General features: G+C 41.5%; 2 protein-coding genes across 2 annotated transcripts in view; one reads left to right on the forward strand and one right to left on the reverse strand.

The window, feature by feature from the left end:
* Positions 1-20416, forward strand: part of txlng (taxilin gamma) — a 765700-nt gene that overhangs the window by 515095 nt on the left and 230189 nt on the right. The gene's annotated exons all lie outside the window — the stretch shown is intronic.
* dok4 (docking protein 4) overlaps positions 1-20416 on the reverse strand; it is a 100802-nt gene that overhangs the window by 32391 nt on the left and 47995 nt on the right. Inside the window, exon 3 of the mRNA XM_050052932.1 lies at positions 11222-11677. Within this exon, the coding sequence (XP_049908889.1) occupies positions 11222-11287 (66 nt within the window). The 5' untranslated portion in view covers positions 11288-11677. The remainder of the gene's footprint in view (positions 1-11221; positions 11678-20416) is intronic.

Here is a 20416-nt window from a genome sequence, read left to right on the forward strand (position 1 = left end):
GATACGACATGAAACTACTCCAGTTAGCTCAATCATGTTGTAACTAAGACATCCGCTGGAAAAAAAAAAATTTTCACGTTGACGAGACGCCGTTTTGGGTGGAGCGGTTGCTATGGACGCGGAGCTTGCTGTTTCTGTAGGTAAACATTTCCTGGGGACACCTGCATGTCTCGGCCACGCCCCCTCCATTGTGATTGGCTAAAGCGCAGCATCGTTCAAACGCAAAGGCCCCCCCCCCCCAGTCGTCATTCACACAGGGCTGCCGACAGATTCTACAATGTAAATTGCAGAATCTTGAGAGATTAGTAGTCGACCTATGAAGATGAGTTTACATATCACCTTGGGTTCGTCCTTCACCTTCTCAAAATGATCCCACACTTCTGATTTCCTGTCCGACATGTTATTAACTAGCCTGTGGAATAACCGCAGGTACCAGCCCTGGAAATTAACCTGACTCCTGTCTGACTGCTGAGCGTGGACACTTCCTGTGTCTGCCCTTTCAAATTAAACTCCAACATGGTCCAGTCATATAGGTTTGGATTTATTTTGACAAGGCACAGCTCCTAACAGAGTTTCACTTTTTTTTTTTCTGTGACTAAGCGACCAATGAAATCTTACCGACTATTAACCTTGGTTGACTCTTAGGGGGCAGCCCTGGCTCAACCTAGCATCTCTCTTCACAGTTCATTTAAACAGTGTCAGTTGACATGTATCCTGTACAAAAATTCTATTTCCATTCTTTATGAGAGACAGTCAACCTGTGCTGCATCCAGCAAAATCCTGATGATAATTATAGATAATAAAAGGTCATCTGCTTGATTTGTTTCTTCCTGGCATGAATCCTAAGGTTCCTAAGGTTCTGTGATTCTCTGATTGGACTCTTCGTACAGTTATGGCAGGATCAGACCACATGGCGCTGTATCAAGATGAAAATGGCAGTGATGATGATGAGAGTTGTTTTATTCTCTGTAGTGTGTCCTAATGGAAAATAAGTGATTCTGAATCTTATTCAAAGATCAGACAGCATGATATCAATAACGATAGCAATAACGGCCCGACTCGTCAGCAGTGGGCTGTTGGGAACAATAATGAGCATTGGGTGTGACAATTGCTTTTTTTAATCTTGCCTGGTGTATCATAGACACTGCATCTGGGACACCTCGTGGCGTCCTCACAGAGAGACAAGCAAATATGATTTTTTGCCTTCTTTTGACAAAGTGCAGAGAGAAACAGACCATTAAAAAGACCTATATTAGAGACATCTGGCTTTATATGTATATTTTATCACATTTAAGTTGGACATTTTCTTGTCTTTTGAATTTCCCGAATTATCTTTTGTATCACAGACCCCAACAATGTTTTTTGACTGCCCCTAATTAGTGATCATTCTATATTTGCTATCTGAGACTTTGCAATTATTTGAATAGCAGCTTTTATTTGATAATTTACAGTGATATTTTAGAACAAACATTGAACTAGGAAGTTGAAACTATTCTTACAGCGCTCCATAATAAAGTCTAAAGCTACATCTGTCCAGACTGAGCGACCTGAATTTGCCTTTTGATAAAAAGGTACAGTCTCTAAAAACAGAGAAAAGGATCACCAGATGAGGAGAAGCAGCAGCAGCGGCGTGCTCGGCAGGAGCGGAGGAGGATATTGTGTGTGGAGGAGCAGGGAGGTCAAAGCGCCGGCAGCCAGAGCAGTGCTGAGAGGAGAGGTGAAGCTGAATGCCAGATCAGGGAGCTCAGACTCGATAGTGCAGGCTAACCTATTAGTCTCAGAGGGATGCTTACATAATGATGCCTTCAAGGCATATAAAACACATTTCCAGGTTCTTTGGACTGAATAGAGACCTGGATGTGGCAGGCTGAGTGAGAGACTGGATAATCGTGTACTTTAATTTCATGATTTCTTTTAGATCACAGACTGACGCAAACACCAGTTTTTGTGTGCAGTATCCAAAGTAGTGATATTAGTCTGGATTAGCTAAATATCTTGATTTGATAATTAACACTAAGCCTACTGAAGCCAAACTTATTAATATTCTTATATTAAAAATTCTTTAAATGACTGTGTAAACTGAAAGGTGTCGCTTGTAGTAATGAAGACAATGATCACCCAAGCTGTATGGAGTATTTTAACATCTTCCGGCTCATTGTTTAGCTATTTAATAAATAAATAAATGAATTGGCAAAAAAAAATAAAATAATAAAAAATAAATTGCAACTAGCTGCTGAACATAGTGGAGCACTGAGCATCTCAAGAGTGTGGTCGACTTAAGTATGACACTTAAGGCTTCATTTTTCCTTAGCTGAGGGACTTACACAGTTGCACAGAATCCCTTAAAAGGTTTCCTTAGTGTAGGAAAAACATTCACTCATTTACTGCGTTAAAAGAGATTTTACAGCAGTAAAAGTTTCCATGCAGATTGTTTATTTGCTTGGACTCACACTTGTGATGCCTGTTACCGTCTCACAAAGTTGGCTTAGAGTTAGATGGTGGAAAAAATAGCAGAAGGAAAGAAGACAAGACAACTGTATTGGTCAGAAGAGAAAGAGATGATACTTCCGGAGGAACGCAGTCATAGAAAGCACAAACTACAAAGTAAATTTGATCCCCGAATACTAGAAAACAGAAAACAATTGCAGAAAGAAGCAAATGTAAATTTTTACCATTTCCCTCAAGGTGTTCTTGAGATATCGCATTCATGAGAATAAGATGGACGTGCAGACATTCCGCAAAAAGAATACCTCCTGCCACAGCTATCGCTGGCATGTGTCCTGCTACTTGCTGAAGCCAGCGGCATATTTATGTTTCACTGATGTTCATGTTCTGACTCATTGTGGTTAATTAGTAGCAAAACGTTTCTTTCATGTAATTGATATACCATAAAACTCTCAATTTGATGCCACTGTTAAGTACCTATCATTATTCTGTGTTACAGATATTATAAACCACACGTCTACCCACCATATCCACTAGGATTGGTAACTGCATCATGTTTGGAAATATATGCTTTATCTGAAGCAGAGAAACTGCTGCATTTTCTTACTGGGCCAGTTGTGCACAGCCAGACTACAGTTGTTTAACAAAATTGTCAGATTTTCCATAAACTGGTCTGTTCTTTAAGGTGACCTTCAAGGATTCATTTCTTGCTTTCTACCATAGAAGCATACACACTTGATAATAAGGCTGATGAAGGGATACAGACTCAAATTTGTTCCTTCAGCGAGCTAATTAGTGGAAATTGAATTCCAAGAACATACAGTTGATGAGAATACTCATTCAGGGATGTGTCAATCATATCTGAAGCAGAAAGATTAACACCCTGAAGGCTGTCATCACTGGAACAAACTAGTGCTAACCCAATATCACCTTCAAAATAACCCATCCAAATTGTGGACACATCAGTAAAAAAACTGTCTCCAGCCAATTCCACCAAAGCTGCCACACATGTCTCTGCAGCCTTCACATCAAACCCCCTTATTCTGTACTTCTGCAGACAGCTGAAGGGATTCTAATGGACACACTCTCCGGTGTGCACGATTGTGAAACTCATCTTATTGTCTTACAGGTATATGTGCAGGATAAGCGGAGATCAGAGCAGGCGTCTGAAGTGATATATCCTGCGTGTTAGCTGAGCTCTCACCTACGCATGTGTCGTCTCGAAGTTTACTCAGGCCTCAGGCAACGTCACATTTAATACCAACTGTGAGACTCTTCCAGGACTCAAGGGCACCACAGAAGGTGTTTTGTCCTTTATTAATCTATGTGAATAATTTACAGTTTGTTTGTTTTTAAAAACAACATATACCTGCAGAGGAGCCAGATCTAAAAGGTGTTAAAGGTAAGTGTTGGAAACATAAAGTATAGCTGCATTATTCAGGGTGCTGTAGTCTCTCCAGAATCTGCCGCTGCTGTAAATGACGTCCATGAACCACTTGAACGCTGGTGTCGCGCATTAAGTACCGCTCTCTCCATATTCAAATACACACCAGTGTAAGGAGCGTTGAGCCTACTAATCTCCAAGTTTGGAGTGCGTCCAACACTTCAGTGTGTGGATGCATTTGAAGGATGAAAAATGTATTTTATTGCTACATGCAGAAAGTGGGGGGAAAACTACACACGCATTTGTTTCCCTGCACCCATAAGGCACAGCTGAGCATATGAACAGATGGTACACACACATCCCACATATGCTTTTAGACTATTAACCATCGGAGTGCACTGACTGCATGCTTAATCAGTGGGAGGTTGGTTAAGGGGGGGTGTGGGGGTTTGAAACCCTCGTCCAATGCCCAGAGGCTGATCAATATCAATCTCATCAATACAACAGTTCATTATGCTCAGAGGACTGTGGCAACACCAAAGCAGGAAACATTGTGTAGGAACATAAGGGCTCTGTGGGCACATCAGTGCATGCGAGGTTAGTTTAAGTCAGTGTGCTCTGGGATTTTGCGTGTCTGGGGCTTTTTCCTTTGGCTTTGTTGTTCCTGTTGAGATAAATTAAGCATGACTTCAGTAGAGTATCTACTCAGCCTTGAGGAGGACCTCAGCTGTGCAAGTCCTCTCTGCCCTAAGGATGCACATAACTCTGTTTTTACCTCTCTTTGTACTCATGCCCCCCTCTCTACCCTGTGTCTCGCCTGGGTTTTCAACTGCTCTGTGTTAACTCAGTAACTGAAACTGGTCACCCTCCAGAGTATCATTAAGACTGATGCCATCCTGAACTTGAATGTATCAGCAATTCAGACACAAAAGCAAGGAAAGCAAGACTTTTTCTCCGTCTTAAAACTGCACTAATAAATATTTTTATATCAACAATGGATAAAATGACTATGTACAGGGTGTCTACAAGTATCAGACAGTTAAATTTAATGCTTTTGAGACCCATTCAAGACACCTTTTAACCATATTTAGGTAAGATTTTTGGACAAATCATGTTTTCCTTACTACATTTTGCCAAGAGGTAAGTGCAAGTATGAAGTAAAATGACAGTATTATAGTTTTTTAAACATCAGTAACATTAGAAATGTGGACTTTTACATAGAAAGGCTTCACTCATTTTCACAACAAGGAATTTTTTGTGAATTTAAAGGAATTTAAGAATGGATAAATCAAAGAAGATAAAATGTTGGGAGTAGTTAAGACCTGTGCACCATACCTGAGCCTGCATATCTTAAGCTAAGAATCTCTTACAGTAGCGTAATGATAACCTTAATTAGCCTATACAACTATATATTTAAGCCTTGGACTGTTAATTAGCCAGATAAGATTGAGTTGTTTTGATTTAGCTAATGCTCACCATCACAATGTGGATGGACTGTTGGGTATTATTGTATAACCTCACTGATGTTAGCGCTCTGGGACTCTGTTTAGTGCTACTACTATTATCATTTTGCCAACGACTGCAACATAAGTTAAGCTTCTCAGTCAAAGTGCAAACTAACTTAAGATGATCGTTAGCCCCTGAAAGTTCTATTGTCTTTATGTTAGGTAAATATTAACAAGGCTAATGCTGCGTTCAAATGGAATCAGAAAGATGGTTGACGGCAGACGAAACACAGCTTTTGGACGGCCAGGGAAAACAAATAGTCCAACAGAACAGGAGGATGTTACAACAAAACATGCGTGACAACATGTGGCCATGGTGATGTATTGTTTACAAAGAATGGAATGAAATATATTAAATCAAATTATTTAATGGCTATTATTTTGTGTAATCATTCTAGTAATGTCTTGTAATTGTCCAGATTGCCCATGTTTTCTTCTTGTGTGAGGAAGGTACGTAACATCTGGTTGTATATTCTGTTGTGGAGGAAGGCAGAAAGTAAAATTAATTTAACTCAGGACGGCAGTGCTGTCGTTCGTTACTGTCGCCAGTATTCTCTGCCCTCCTCACCTACTAAAATGATATTTGGTTTCCAGTCTACCAGCTAAACGCAGCATAATACGGTTATTACCAGGATGTAATTAAACAATTTGCCTCTGGACTTGTTTGGAACATGTGACTAACTCATCAGACTATGGTGTAGACACTTAGCTAACACATGCACACATGAGGCGGTTTATATGGCAATGTCATAATGACAAAATTGCATCAGTAAATGCAAAAAGGGTGGCAACGTGTGTGATAATTTACTTAACTTTAATTATGGCATGTAAATTAAATGCTCATTACCTGGTTCCAAGAATTAGAGGAGAGTGAGGGACTGCTTTTAAAGCAGATTGAGGCAGGTGGGATTTTCTTTTTAAAGCTCCTTTTTCACTGCACAAAAAACCCACTAACACCTGCTTACATCTGGCTTTTGTACGTAATGGGAAAGGTTACAATCAGCATTTACAACCAGGTCAAATGACTGCAGTAGTCATGGGTATTTATCTGCTCCGGCTCTGATCAGCCATGATGGAAATGAAACAACCAGGTGAACGTGCTAATTTTAGCCCCTTTATCAGGGAGATGCAATGATGTGCCACCACAAAATACCACTGGTCTCCACCAAAGCAGCGCTAAAACATCATTCACAATTAGCAAAAGTCTGAAAGAGACTGAATAAGTAAAAGATAAATAAAGGGGAGTAACCACTGTCATATTTTCATTGGCCTCCATGCTGCTTTCTACTGTTTACTAACCTGTTGTGGGCCGATGGGAAAGGAGTGTATGGCCTACTTTTAGCAGGTTTCCAGTGCTTAAAACACCTGTGTACATGCACTAATTTTGGTGTGGAAGGGGTATTAGTGTCCTGAACTGATGTCCCCCACACATTATTTTCTCAGCAGTAAGATTTAATAACTCTAAGGTGAGTTTTTCCCAAAATCCTCATGCTGAAATCAACCCTAAATCAAGTTGAGCGTGGCCCCGGACCCACCTCAGAGGTTTGCATCTATGTCACCTTTTTTTACTCTGATGACTTGGCATATCTGTTCAGCTCATAGTTTTGGTCTCATTGCCCATTACTGTTTTTGTTCAGTCGCATCAACCTCCGCTGCTGTTTTCAATGATAAACCCTGGCAAAGCCCCTCTAACCACACTACCCACCCAGCACCAAACAGTAGACAGACACAGTTAGGGACGAGGGGTGTAATGATCCATCAATCTGGATCGATATATCAATGCAATGATCAACGATCCAGTATCATCGATGCAAAGTGAAAACATTGATTTACATTGTCATCTTTAGGATGCCCTTTTATTTTGAAAGTCTGTGTCACCGTCAAACAGCGGCAGGCAGATGGTAAGCAGCCAAAGAATCGATGTGATATCGTATCGTGATGAAACTGGTGATTTACACCCCTATTAGAGACTAGCTGGTGAACACAGTGGAGCATTTAGAAACTAAAGCACCAGATGTTTCCCTCAGGTATGAAGCCCATACCAGAGGTAGAAAAAGAAAGTGGATATTGAACTTAACGTGAAGCAAATAAAACAGAATCACTGACTTGTTTTAATAATGTAAAATCAGCAATGAGCTTTTATGCAGAGCACACCAGCTACATTCCACTGCTCCAAACGATCTCTGCTTCACACTACACATCACAAAGTATAGGCAGACTGTTAACAAAACAGGGAGGAGATGGATTACGACAGCAAATGAAAAAAGGCCAAAAGAGAAAGAGAGAAAGATGACACAGAAAGAATGCAGTGGAAGGACACAGATAATGAGGCAGAAAAGGAAGAATGAGATGTGAAGAATCAGTGCTCTGGGCAGAAAACCGCAGAGGGAGAAAAAGAAGACACAGAGCAATTAAATGACGAGGACAGTGTGAGAAAGAGAGGAAAAATAAGACCGGGACAGAAAACGAGAGCAGTTAGTGTTCAAAACAAAACACGGAAAGATTCCCAAAGAGGGGAAGGGAGAGACTGTGAAAGCTAAATTTGCTTTGGTCCAGTTAATTCTACAACCAGCTCAAATGATCTGAATGAGTTCATAATAGTTTTTTTGTGGATTATTTAAAACAACGCTGGTCAGGCTGATCAATACCACCTTCATGCTCATATGTTGCCTGTGTGTGTAGCACATTTCATGGGCTCCAGTTTGATTAACTGAGATGCCAGATAAAAATGTGCGAATAAAGAACAGCAGACAGATTCTTATACCTTGACATGTGCCTCGATGGCGTGATGGAGAAATGAAAACAATCATTCTCATCATTACAGCCAGACAGTTTCTGATCCAAAGTCTGGGCCAGTTGAGGACACACAGTACGAGGAGACACAGGGGAACTCAGAAAGTAGGACTATGGCCTCACAAGCGCAGGGATGCAGCACAGCAGTGTGTCCCAGAGCTGGATAAGCAGTCCATGACTTCATGAAGAACAAAGCTCCCGGCTGTGGTCTGCAACGTTGCCTCAAAGCAGAGGTGACATTTCTCTTTTTGTTTCAGCTCTTTCAGCAACTTTCAGACTCTCACAAATAAGAGTTAGCGAGTCAACGAATGTCATTTGTTTTTAAGTCATAAGTCAAAGTATTGCATTAACTGAAATGCTGACCTGATGATGGTGCTACAGTAAAAGTCAGGACATTTTACAATCCACCCTGAGGAGAACATGCATGTTTCTACCAAATGTCACATATCCAGTCTATCCAATAGTTAGGGAGACATTTAACACAAAGTCACTGATTTAAACCTCATGGTGGCACTAAAAGATGAACAGTCAGGGTATCACAAAAGTCAGTAGGGTACAGTAGACAGTGAGGCTGATGTCGACAAGATAATATTACGCAGGATTACACACACAGCTTGCCTGATATCACACCAAACTGTCAACTCCTTATGCTGCATTTCCATCTTCAGTCTGACACTGTGTCCACTCTAAGAGCTGTTTCATAGTTGACACAAAGGCACACAGACGCAGAACGCATTGGGACACATCGAGACGCATTGGCCGCCATGATGCGTGCTTGTGTCTCAAAATGTGTTGTCTATTTTTTTAATACGCGACGCATGTAATACCATGTGTTGCCAGTGGGGGTGATAATGCAAGCGATGTACTTGAAATCAACCACCTTGTGTTATTCATAGAAGAAGCAGGTATGAAATATGGCGGGCGAGGAGGAGAAATTTGCAAACTTGTACGGGCACACCCACATTTATATGACAGTTCTAGTTCCCTGCACTCTAATAAAATAGCAGTGCTAGCTAGCTGGAATGTACCAGTGACTCTGCTACCCACTATTGGGCGAGTGATGTATTGCATTTCAAGTGTCTCCCGCGTCGCTTGCGTTCAATGTGTTGACTATGACAGGAAGTGCGTTGCTCGCGTCGCTTGCTCGCTAACCGATTTCCCTGGGGGAGGGAGATTTGAGCCTCTTTCAAAATAAACACACTACGTTGGTGAAACACCATGAATTGACATTTTATTCCTTCAACAACAAACACTGGTCATTACGTACTGCCACATGGTTTGGTTTAGGACAAAAGAACAGGGTTTGGCTTTACAATCTTACGGGAAGTGAACACCGACCTTCCTGGTAAAAGTCAGTGGTTATTGGAATCATCCGCCAACCCTCCTGCCCGCCCTACTCGGACTTCCACCGTCTTAACTTTCATTGTTGTCACACCAACAATTCCCCCTGACACCGCTGGGCACTGTTTAACAATAAGCCGACGTGAGACGGCTTATTGTTATTTTCGTGAGACGACATCAAGGCATTCCATCCAATAGCTGCTAAGACATCCCTCTGGATCAAAGTGATGGGCACACTGACCAACTATCACTGCCATCCTAAGAGCCATGCTGCTAACAGTGCTAATGTGGCTAACGTGGGTTCTATTTCAAAACTCAAGTCAATCTTGAAAGGCATGTTGTTGAGTTTTTATATGCACTGTGGTGGTGTACACACACACACACACACACACACACACACACACACCTTCTTGCACACACACACACACACACACACACACACACACACCTTCTTGTATCATGGTTTGGATCAGCCAGTAAAAGCAGGGATAAAAACACACACAGTCTTTCTCTTAGACACATTTGTACACAGAGCACTTTAAGAATAAACAGAATGGTCACTGTAGGTCGGGCACTAAAAAGCAGGAACATTATTTCCCACAGGCCACATTTTTTCTATCCATAAGCCATTAACTGAGTTCAAACTTCAGGAAAAGAAACTTTATTTTGGTAATATCCTAAGCAGTGAGTTCATGCTGGAATGGGAATGCCATCAGTCCCCTCAGAGAGCTAAACAGCGCCGTTCGCTCGGCTGTGCAGGCAGCGATAGCAGAGGAGACCATTATTTGAAGTGAGCTGTTGAACAGAACCTGGCTCAAATTGATTTGTGTTCGTTTCCATAATATGAGTCATGCAAAGTTGAATTCCACGGCCTACGCCGTCTGAATGTGACTCATGCTCAGTGAAATTAGCATTCCCCATGCAGTCCCAGCCACAGGCACAACAGATAGTGGAGACTTTCAATCTGTACAACAAGAGGTCATACAGCATCTACACTGGAAGGTCATCTAGGAACAAACTTAATATCAAAACCTTAGTATTCATAAGCCAACTGAAACATCCTATATAAATATACTTGTTTCAAAGACTGGCTGGATTGTACTGGCAAGAGTACCAAAGTACAAAGTCATATTTTTGGTTTTATTTGTCAAAACCTAGATAAAGAAACACAAAACTACCCACATGAATATATACAACTAGAAGTGAGTGAGGAAATACTTGATTTTTGTCATTTGGATGAACTTTTTAAAAGCCTCTACATTGGCAGGTAGGGGTGTGCCATATCACCTCCTTCACGATAAATACCGGTATAATTTTTAGTTTTTTAGTTTTAGTTTTATATACTTTATTAATCCCCGAGGGGAAATTCAATTTTTTTTTTTTCACTCTGTTTGTCAATTACACACAGGTCCAAACACACACATGCACAAACAGGACCTATACATGCACTAAGTGGAGAGATGTCAGAGTGGGCTGCCCATGACAGGCGCTCTGAGCGGTTGGGGGGTTCAGTGCCTTGCTCAGGGGCACCTCGGCAGTGCCCAGGAGGTGAACTGGCACCTCTCCAGCTACCAGTCCATGCTCCATATTTTGGTCCGGACAGGGACTTGAACAGGCGACCCTCCGGTTCCCAACCCAAGTCCCTATGGACTGAGCTAAATGCCGCCCCAAAGAGAAGAGTGTTTCCTTTTGTGATGGCTTTGATAATACATGAATGAATAGGAAACACACACACACATTAACACACACTCACCCCCAGCTTGCGGCTGCGCATGCGTACGTAGCCCTGCTTGACGATGTCGTTGAAGTTGGAGGCCATCTTCGGAGGGGGGGTAACCTGCTGGCCGTCGCTGTGGAGACCATCCAGATGTTTCTTCCCTCCCTCAACCAGTCCCTCGCTTTCTCTTCCTACCTCCTCAAAGCTCCGAGCGTCTTTGTCCTGTGTGGCTTCCTCTCTTTCACTTTCAGTCCCGTCTGTCTCTTCCAGGACTTTGTGTGTGTTTTTGTTTCTCCCTCCCTTCCTGTTTCTATCAATCCTCAGCTCCGTCTCTCCTCTTTCATGGAGGTCTGCACATTGTCCCCTCCCTCCTTGGAATTGTTTCTCTCCCTCTTTGCCTCTTGTTGTCCGTGTGTTTTTCTTTACTCCGTCCTTTTTTTCATTCACTCTTCACCAGACGGGTCTTCCCCCTCCTGTCCCTCTGTGGCATCTCTAAGAAACACACGGACAAAGAAAGAGTAAGAGACAGAGGCAGAAATGGATATATACAGTATATATATTATTCATTGAAGAGTGAGGAGCCCAACATTATCGTCCATTATTCATGCTGGTGGCACACACCGTTATTGAGGGCAAGTATGCGGGCTGGCTGCTTGTGACGTGTCATTGTGCTGTAATGTTCAGTACACTGTATGTCAGGTTATATTTGCCCTTCTTTGTTCGAGTCTGTGTGTGTTTGTATTGTAAATGAGCACACGTGTTGTACACGTGTAGTACTATGGCATAAAGCTGTAAAGGTCTACAAAGGAGGCAGCATCTATTAGGACGTACGGTATCCAGGAAATAAAAATGCATGAGCTTTAATCTCTTCTCTAATCAGAGCCTGCCTACCCATGATGCCACACTGTTTATTCCCCGCTTCCATCAAGTCAAATTTCCATTTCAAACACCTTGATCTCTTCATCCTTTCCTTTCAGCATTTATTATGTTGCAACGCTGCTGTAGATACAAAATTACAGTGTTAACACCTCTGTGTAAACACCGAGCCGCTGCCCTTAGTTGTCCTCATTTGTTAAAGCCGCATGCATCCTTCTTTTCATGTTAACAATCAAATGACTATGTGTGAAGTGAGGTGTCAGTCAGAAACTCTGCAGCTCCCATCAGCTTTATGCAGCTTTTTACCTGCTTCTATGTGATCTTATCCCTACTCTGCGTATTTTGACGGGGCAGGAGACCCCAGCACCGCCTTTTGTGTTGTCTCTTGACACAGGTGGTCGGCAGATCTTGACACAGAAGGGGTTGGTTGTTAGATTTCGGCAACAAAACTCAATGGTTATGGTTCAGAAAAGATCATTGTTGAGGGCCAAAAGGTCGTTGTAGTTCCAAGATATTGCTGCAGAGTGAGATGCACCTCTCTGTCATGCTGCTCTCCAGTACAGGCAGCTACGCAACTAGACCCAGGGTGAGTCTGAGTAAGATGGAGGCAGCTACCCTGAGGAAAAGAGGCTCTGCCTGGTCAGGCTCCAAGATAACATTATCTTCTCTCCTCTGCTTGGAAGTGGTGAATTTACAGCTCAGAGCAACTTAACCAATACAGTCACTGGCTTTTGTTCGGTAAATAGTGTCGACAAAAAATGCTGTTACACATTTGTGATCTGTCGTTTGCACGCATTAGCTTGGAGGGCTAACTTGGCTTGTGGACTATATTACATGAACATCCTGCCAAACCCTGTTCAAACTCTCAAAAAAAGTAATGAATAGTTGCTAATTGGTACTGAACAGACAAATCTGATCCAACAACATTCTGAGCCCTACATTTCTTACAGTGTAGCCATGACAGTAGAAATAATTACACTCTGTTCACTCAGTGTACACATTGGCATGACAGTATACAGGTAATCAGATAATACTCTGACAGTCTGTAGTAATGTGTCTGTGGTAATGTGTTCATGACGTTTTCCTCTGTTATCGAGGTAAGGTAAAGGTAAGAATGAGATTATAGGTTCTTTTTTATTCCTAAATAATTGTTTTTTTTAGAAAATATATTCATTCATAAAAGAATGAATTCAAAACGGGATTAGAATTGAATATTTTTATTGTAATTAAATGTTGTTTCTAAAGCACCAACAGTACTGTTTACAACCTCAAAGCCCCTATTAAAATAATATCCTGACCAATACTGCCTGAAGTTTAGTTTAATCGATCAGTATCAGTCATTCCCACCGCCAGTAGGTTCCACTGGTCAAGACAGGAGGGGCTGTTTGTTTCAGCCAGCAGCCAAGTTCAAAAGAATTTACCCAATAGAAAGACTTCATACAGAATGATTTCTTTTGAGTTTATCTGTGACAATTTGCCATTAGAAGAAGAAGATCATATACTTTATTAATCCCAGAGGGGAAATTAAATTTTTTTACTCTGTTGTCATACACACACAAGCCTGAAATACACACGCATACACTAACAGGATCTATAAATGCATTAAATGGAGAGATATCAGAGTGAGGGGGCGTTGGGTGCCTTGCTCAAGGACACCAGTGCCCAGGAGGAGAACTGGCACCTCTCCAGCTACCAGTCCACACCCCATACTTGGTCTGTACGGGAACTTGAGCCAACGACCCCCCAGTTCCCTGTGGATTGAGCTACTACCACCCCTATTAGCAGAGCTAGTGCACTGTCCTTGTAACACATAATATTAGTGATGGTGGAGGACAGACTGCGGACAGAGCAGATTAAATCATATCACATTCTGCATGTCTACATGTTTATGCTTGGTGATCACAGGTAAAAATAAAGTATTGGATTTTAACTTGCTAGTATTGCACTTACTGGCAGTAATGAGAGCAACAGTCGTCAACTCGAATAATTTTCGTGTTATCTTCTTTTGTTACCTCCGCAGCCATTCTGCATTAATGTTTGTTGATTTCAGCCTGTGTCTTGTGTGTGTCTGTTTGGAGGTCAGCCCCTGGCTTCAGCATGTTAATAAATTACACCAAAACCTTATAAAGTACCAATAAAAGAACCAATAATGTCAGAGCTTATCAGCCTTTGATAATTTAGCCCCAGGGCCTGGTTAATACTGGGTTTCAGTCCCTGATAAGAGCTCTGAGATCATCTGTTAAAAAATACCGTCAACTGTGAGACAGAAAAATATATGTAGAGCTTTAAACTACATTATTTACTTTGATTGTGGACATGATGGTCTGAAAACTGTGTTTAGCACACAGTCCAAGTCCAAGTATTTTGTTTCTGCTATGTCACAATGAGCTGATGCAGGAGAGAGAACTGGCAGTGTAAGAAAAATACACTGCATCCGTCTGTGGATGGAGAGGTTCAAGCACAAAGACACACAGGAAGGAGGAGACAACAGTGTGCTTGACCTAGTGCTGGAGTAAGCCATGTGTGAAGTACAGCAGGCGCACACACACACAGACACACACTTCCCCTCCAGAAAGCGAGGACACTTGCCGTCTTCATTGACTCACTTGCGGTAATGAAACTGATATACAAGAGGTGACGTGACTTATACGGCCATTTATGCATCCTGTGCATGCAGATGCTCAAGTGCAACCCAGTGTGTGTGTGTGTGTGTGTGAGGGGTGTGTTTGCCATCAGGCGAGGAGCAGTGGGGCAGACATTTCCCATAGGGCTCAGTGGTAAATCTCCCTGACAACAGTGGAACAGAGACATTAAACTTTAACAAGGGGATCATTAATACACACACACACACACACACACATACATGCGCACGCACACACACACACACACACACACACACACACACACACACACACACACAAGGCTGGCAAAAGGCGAGACAGGGAGAGGCTTATCATTATTGCAATGTTGGTTTAGCTAAGTGGCTCAGGCACACAAGACTATTAAACATTAAACAAACACACAGAATCAGACGAAATGGAAAAGCACACAATCATGCAAATACACACACAGATGTCAATGACTATAACAAACACATGAACATATGAACGAGCAAATACGACAGTAATCTTTGTTTGTCCTAATGGAAATGTTCAATTGCACCACCTTCAATAAATATCATGTCCAGGATACGCTGTGTTCAAGGTGCGCTATTCATTAATCATAGCATGAATAAGTAATTACCTCAATCATCTGTGGACATTAGTGTGTTTGTCATAAATACTTCAGCACAATGCTGAGGGAACTAAAAGCCTCTGGTAGGCCGTGCTCTTCACTCTTCATTTAGCAGGTACAAGGATGCAGGATTTTGATAAAATCTCAAATTGTGATTTTAAAGCTGCTCTGATCCAATTACGTATGGATGGATGAAATGATGAAGTGAAAGAAGTCACAGAGAACTACAGCCTAACTCTGCTGTTTCCTTCAGCTCTACTAAGTGTTTTAATGTTGTTGAGCTCGATGGTTTTGTTCAGTCTTACTGCTCTTATCAACTTTGTTTCCAACAGCAGCAGCAGACAGCTGTTTTCAGCTAAAGAATCTCTGATAAACCCACCATACACCGTGGAACATTTAGCAGCAACAGAGCTACACAAACAACAACATCTTCCTCCTCTTGTCGCTGACAACGACAAGAGGAGGAAGATGAAGCAACGACAACAACAATGACAAGAGAAGGACAAAACAGCAACGACAACAGAGAGAGAGAAGAAACAAAAAATGACAAGAGGGAGATAGAAAAAGGCAACAACAACGATGACAAGAGAAAGAAGCACGAGGGACAAGAGGGAGAAAAGGACGACACAACAATTAAAAAGACGAGAGCTGATTGTGTGATTTTTGCACTTTATTTTTTCAATGTCCTTCGTTTATATTTACTTATTTGTTATTATAGGCTACTGTTACTGTGTCACTTTTGTGGACCGACCAACTGTTTATTCTGTTTGAATAAATTTACCTGCGCCTTATCCTCTGACTGTGGTCTTTAATGTCAAAATTATTATATTGAAATTTTACTGAAACATACAGCCTATAGGCTATACTCTTATTCATTAAAAAAAAAAATCACCTTGAGATCTTTGCTGAGTAATAAGCTGTAAAGACGGGCTGAAGACGACTGTCCGACACCATTTTAAAAAGAGTCTGACGGCTGCAGAAGGACGCATTCGCTCACAGCCTCTAAATCAGCAAACAGGTGGGAGATAGGGACAACATACCTGTCCTACTATAACGATCGGGGTGCACAACTGCACATCTTTTTTGATGTAGTTCTCAAATATGGTTTATGAATTAACGTTACGGCCAGGTTCCACCAGCTGCAAACGTAAGCGTCACGTCAAGCGTCTTGTTTAGGCCTACCGTTTGCTGAGCCATGATAGTTAAAGCATTTTCCACCTAAGTTATTACATATTTTTGAGTTATCTACACGTTTACTGTACTGTTTGTCATCTACTCGCTTTCAAATGTCCGCCACGGACATTTACACAATGTCACGGATAAACATGGGTAAATGCATGAAAAAAAGTCATCACATATCACCTCTGATAATGGTTCATTCATTTAAAAACACATTGTGCTCGTTTAGCACACTATTTCATGTAGTTTTTATCTGCTGGAGGGTCGCGTAGGGGAGCGTAGCGCGACAAAAATAGAAGAGCATCCTAAAATAGAGAGTTGTCACGCCGCTCCCGTTGCCGGTGCAGCCGCTGTAATTGATTAACAGGGGGGCGAGCTGCTACGGGACCCATGCCGTAACTTTCAGCTCCGCCATCACTGACGTGTTTTGTGAAAGACTCGTCGGAAATCAGTGTGAAGCTGCCAGTTCCAATACGCACACACTTTGAATTGTGCTCTACATAGTAATTATGGACTATATGTACCGAGTTGAATTCTGTGGAGACAGAAAAATAAAATGACAAAAATCGCCCAAAAAATCGGCAAAAATGAAACCAACCGTGATGGACTCAGCTGATGGGCGATTGGCGATATATTCGTCCAATCGCCCAAGCCTAACAAGCACCAATGAAAAGGGAAAGAGAACAACAAGAGAAAGAGACAAAAACGACAAGGGGAAGAAGAGGAGGAAGACTCAAGATAAAAGGAAGAAGCAGAAGAAACAACAACAAGAGGAAAGACACAACAAAAAGGGAAAGATAAAACAAGATGACAATCAAGAGGAAAAAGCAACAACGATAAGGAAAAGTCAAAGAAGGATCACTGACAACAGGAGGGAGAAGTAATGACAATGACAACAACAATGACGGGAGGGCGAAGAAGCAAAGACAATCATGATAACCGGAAGAGGAAACAACGACAATGACAAGAGGAAGAAAAAAACGATAACAACAGGAGGAAGAAGCAATGGCAACAACAACAACAATGAAGGTACAAGGAAGAAGCAAACACAACAACGAAAAGAGGAAGAAGAAACAACAATGACAAGCGTAAGAAGAAGAAGCACTGACAACAGGAGGAAGAGGAAATGCAGACAACAGGTGGAGGAACAAAGACAACAATGACAAGAGGAAGAGGAAACAACAACAAGGGGGAGAAGAAACACCAAAGACGATGACAAGAGGAAGAATCAGTGACAATAGGAGTAGGAAGAAGAGAAAACGAATAAAAGGGGGAAGAAGCAGGAACAACATCAACAAAAGGATGAAGAAAAGGAAGAAGTGGTAGAAGCAACAACAACAAAAATGGGAAAGACACAACAAGAACAAGACAATGAAGAAGAAAAAGCAACAACAACAACAAGGAAAAGAGAAAGAAGAACTACCAACAACAGAAAAGAAGGAAAAAGAAGAATCAAAGTAAAAGGAAGAAGAAGAAGAAGAAGAAGCAACAACAAGAGGACAAAGAAGAAGAAAGAGCAACCAAAACGACAAGGAAAAGAGAAAGAAGAAGCACCGACAACAGGAGAGAGAAGTAACGACATGACAACAACAACAATGAAGGGACGGAGAAGACGAACCAGACATAGCAACAAGAGGATCAAGAAAAAACAATGACAAGAGGAGAAAGACAAGGAAGCACTGACAGCAGTAGGAAGAAGAGCAAAGACAACAACAATAATGACAAGAGGAGGAAGAAACAACAACAAGAGGAAAGACACAAGAAAAAAGGGAAATATACAACAAGATGACAAAGAAGAAGAAAGAGCAACCAAAACGACAAAGGAAAGAAAGAAGAAGCACTGACAACAGGAGGGAGTAGTAACAACAATGACAACGACAACAACAATGACGGCACAAGGAAGAAGCAAAGACAACAACAAGAGGATCAAGAAAAAACAATGACAAGAGGAGAAAGACAAGGAAGCACTGACAGCTGGGTGAAGAAGCAATGACAACAACAACAAAGGGAGGAGGGAGAAGAAGCAAAGACGACAGGAAGAAGACAAAAGGACAATGACAAGAGGAAGACGAAACAAAGACAAAGACAAGAGGAGGGAGAAGGATCGATGACAACAGGAGTAAGAAGAAGAGCAACGACAACAAAAACAATGACAAAAGGAAGACAAAAAAGAAGAATGATGATAAAAGGAAGAAGAAGAGGAAGCAACAACAAGAGGACAAAGAAGAAGAAAGAGCAAACAAAACGACAAGGAAAAGAGAAAGAAGAAGCACCAACAACAGGAGAGAGAAGAAATGACAATGACAACAACAACAATGAAGGGAGGGGGAAGAAGCAAAGACAACCATGATAACAGGAAGAAGAAACAAGAACAGGAAGAAGAAGAATGATGGTGCTTCCTTCTCTTAAATAAACCATCCTTGGTTGAGCGTACAGTAAACCTGCATGTAAAGGGCCTATTAATCAGACAAAGCATAGAGTTTAATTTCACAGTGTGGCCATCCCACAGATTTAATGGTTATTAGCTGTAGCTTAGTAAATTCTCTGGCAACAGTTTTCCTATCAGTCCATTTAACAGTCACAGTTGCCAACTAAAACTTGAACCTCAAACAGCTTAAGACCTTAACAATTCAATTCTAGTCATGGCTCTTGTGATTTGGAAAATGCACTAAACAAAAAACAATCTCTCAGGCTCTCCATCAGCCCAATCTGTCGAGTTGTTTCAGAGCACAAAACAGGAAGAGAGAGCTTTTCTCTACACAGACCTGAAGCTTTGGAGAGATGGTGGAGCGTGAGAAAGGTGACGTTCCTGACATGGCTGCTTGATTTTGCACCGTTCTGATGTCTCTAGAGATTATGAGCTCATGAACCTAGACCACTGCATTTCACATCTTTCTTAAGTATTTCTGTTTCAGGTCGTGTCCCACACAGAACTCAACCATCCACTGACTCTGCTATCATAACTCAAGTTTGATGATATGCTATTAAGTCCACTGAAATGAAACCAATGAGCTTTAGTATCGGCATAAAAGAGCCATAATGACTGAGCCTGGATAAGCACCATCATGACCGGAAGCACCAACTACATTTGTTGCTCTTATCCCAAAATGGACTTAACCTTCCTCTCATATGCTTACAGATATATAATTACTGGGCACACAGTATTTGACCACATTAACATAAGAAATACAGGAAAGACTGGGGCTGTCGATATTAAAAAGAAACCTTTGTTTTATTTATTTCAAAAGGGTAATCCACCTGATATTATTCCCAGCCAGTCCTGGGTACATTAAATTAAAACATTCAATTTAACTGGACAAAAAACATAAAACAAAATAAGGCAGTACATCCTGTAGAACCTTTGCCTTGACCAGGACATGGTCCTCTTTAAGTGTTTGCCCTGCACACAACATGTTTGCACTTGTGTATGAAATATTTATTGTAGCCTAAATCTTTCTCTACAACAACAACAACCAGTATACACTACTGGTTTTCAATGCTTCAGTTACACATCTTGGCTACATTTTTTAATTCTTCTTCTCACTCTAATTTTCTAATTCTTATCCTGTATTGCTCTCCACCATTTTTGGCACAGCCTCAAGTAGGGCCCGACTGATTTATCAGCCGGCCAATTTAATCGGCCGATTATAGCCATTAGAGAATAATCGGCAATCGGCCAAAAGTTGGCTGATTGACGCCGATGTTAAAGGGCCAGTGTGTAAAATGGGTTGAAAACAGTGACATCAGTGGTCAAATTCTAGATTGCAGGGCTCACTCGCTCACCCCTCCCGTCGGGTAAATGACGGTGGCCTCGTAGGGACAAAAAGCCTTGCGCAGACACGAGTTTTTCAGGAGTAGGTCTATCTAGCGACGAGGTAAATGTTTATTTAGAAATCTAAACCATGTTACGATATTGTAATGAATCCCTCATGAGCAGGAGAC

This window comes from Epinephelus moara, chromosome 1, assembly GCF_006386435.1.
Source record: "Epinephelus moara isolate mb chromosome 1, YSFRI_EMoa_1.0, whole genome shotgun sequence".
Lineage (NCBI taxonomy): Eukaryota > Metazoa > Chordata > Actinopteri > Perciformes > Serranidae > Epinephelus > Epinephelus moara.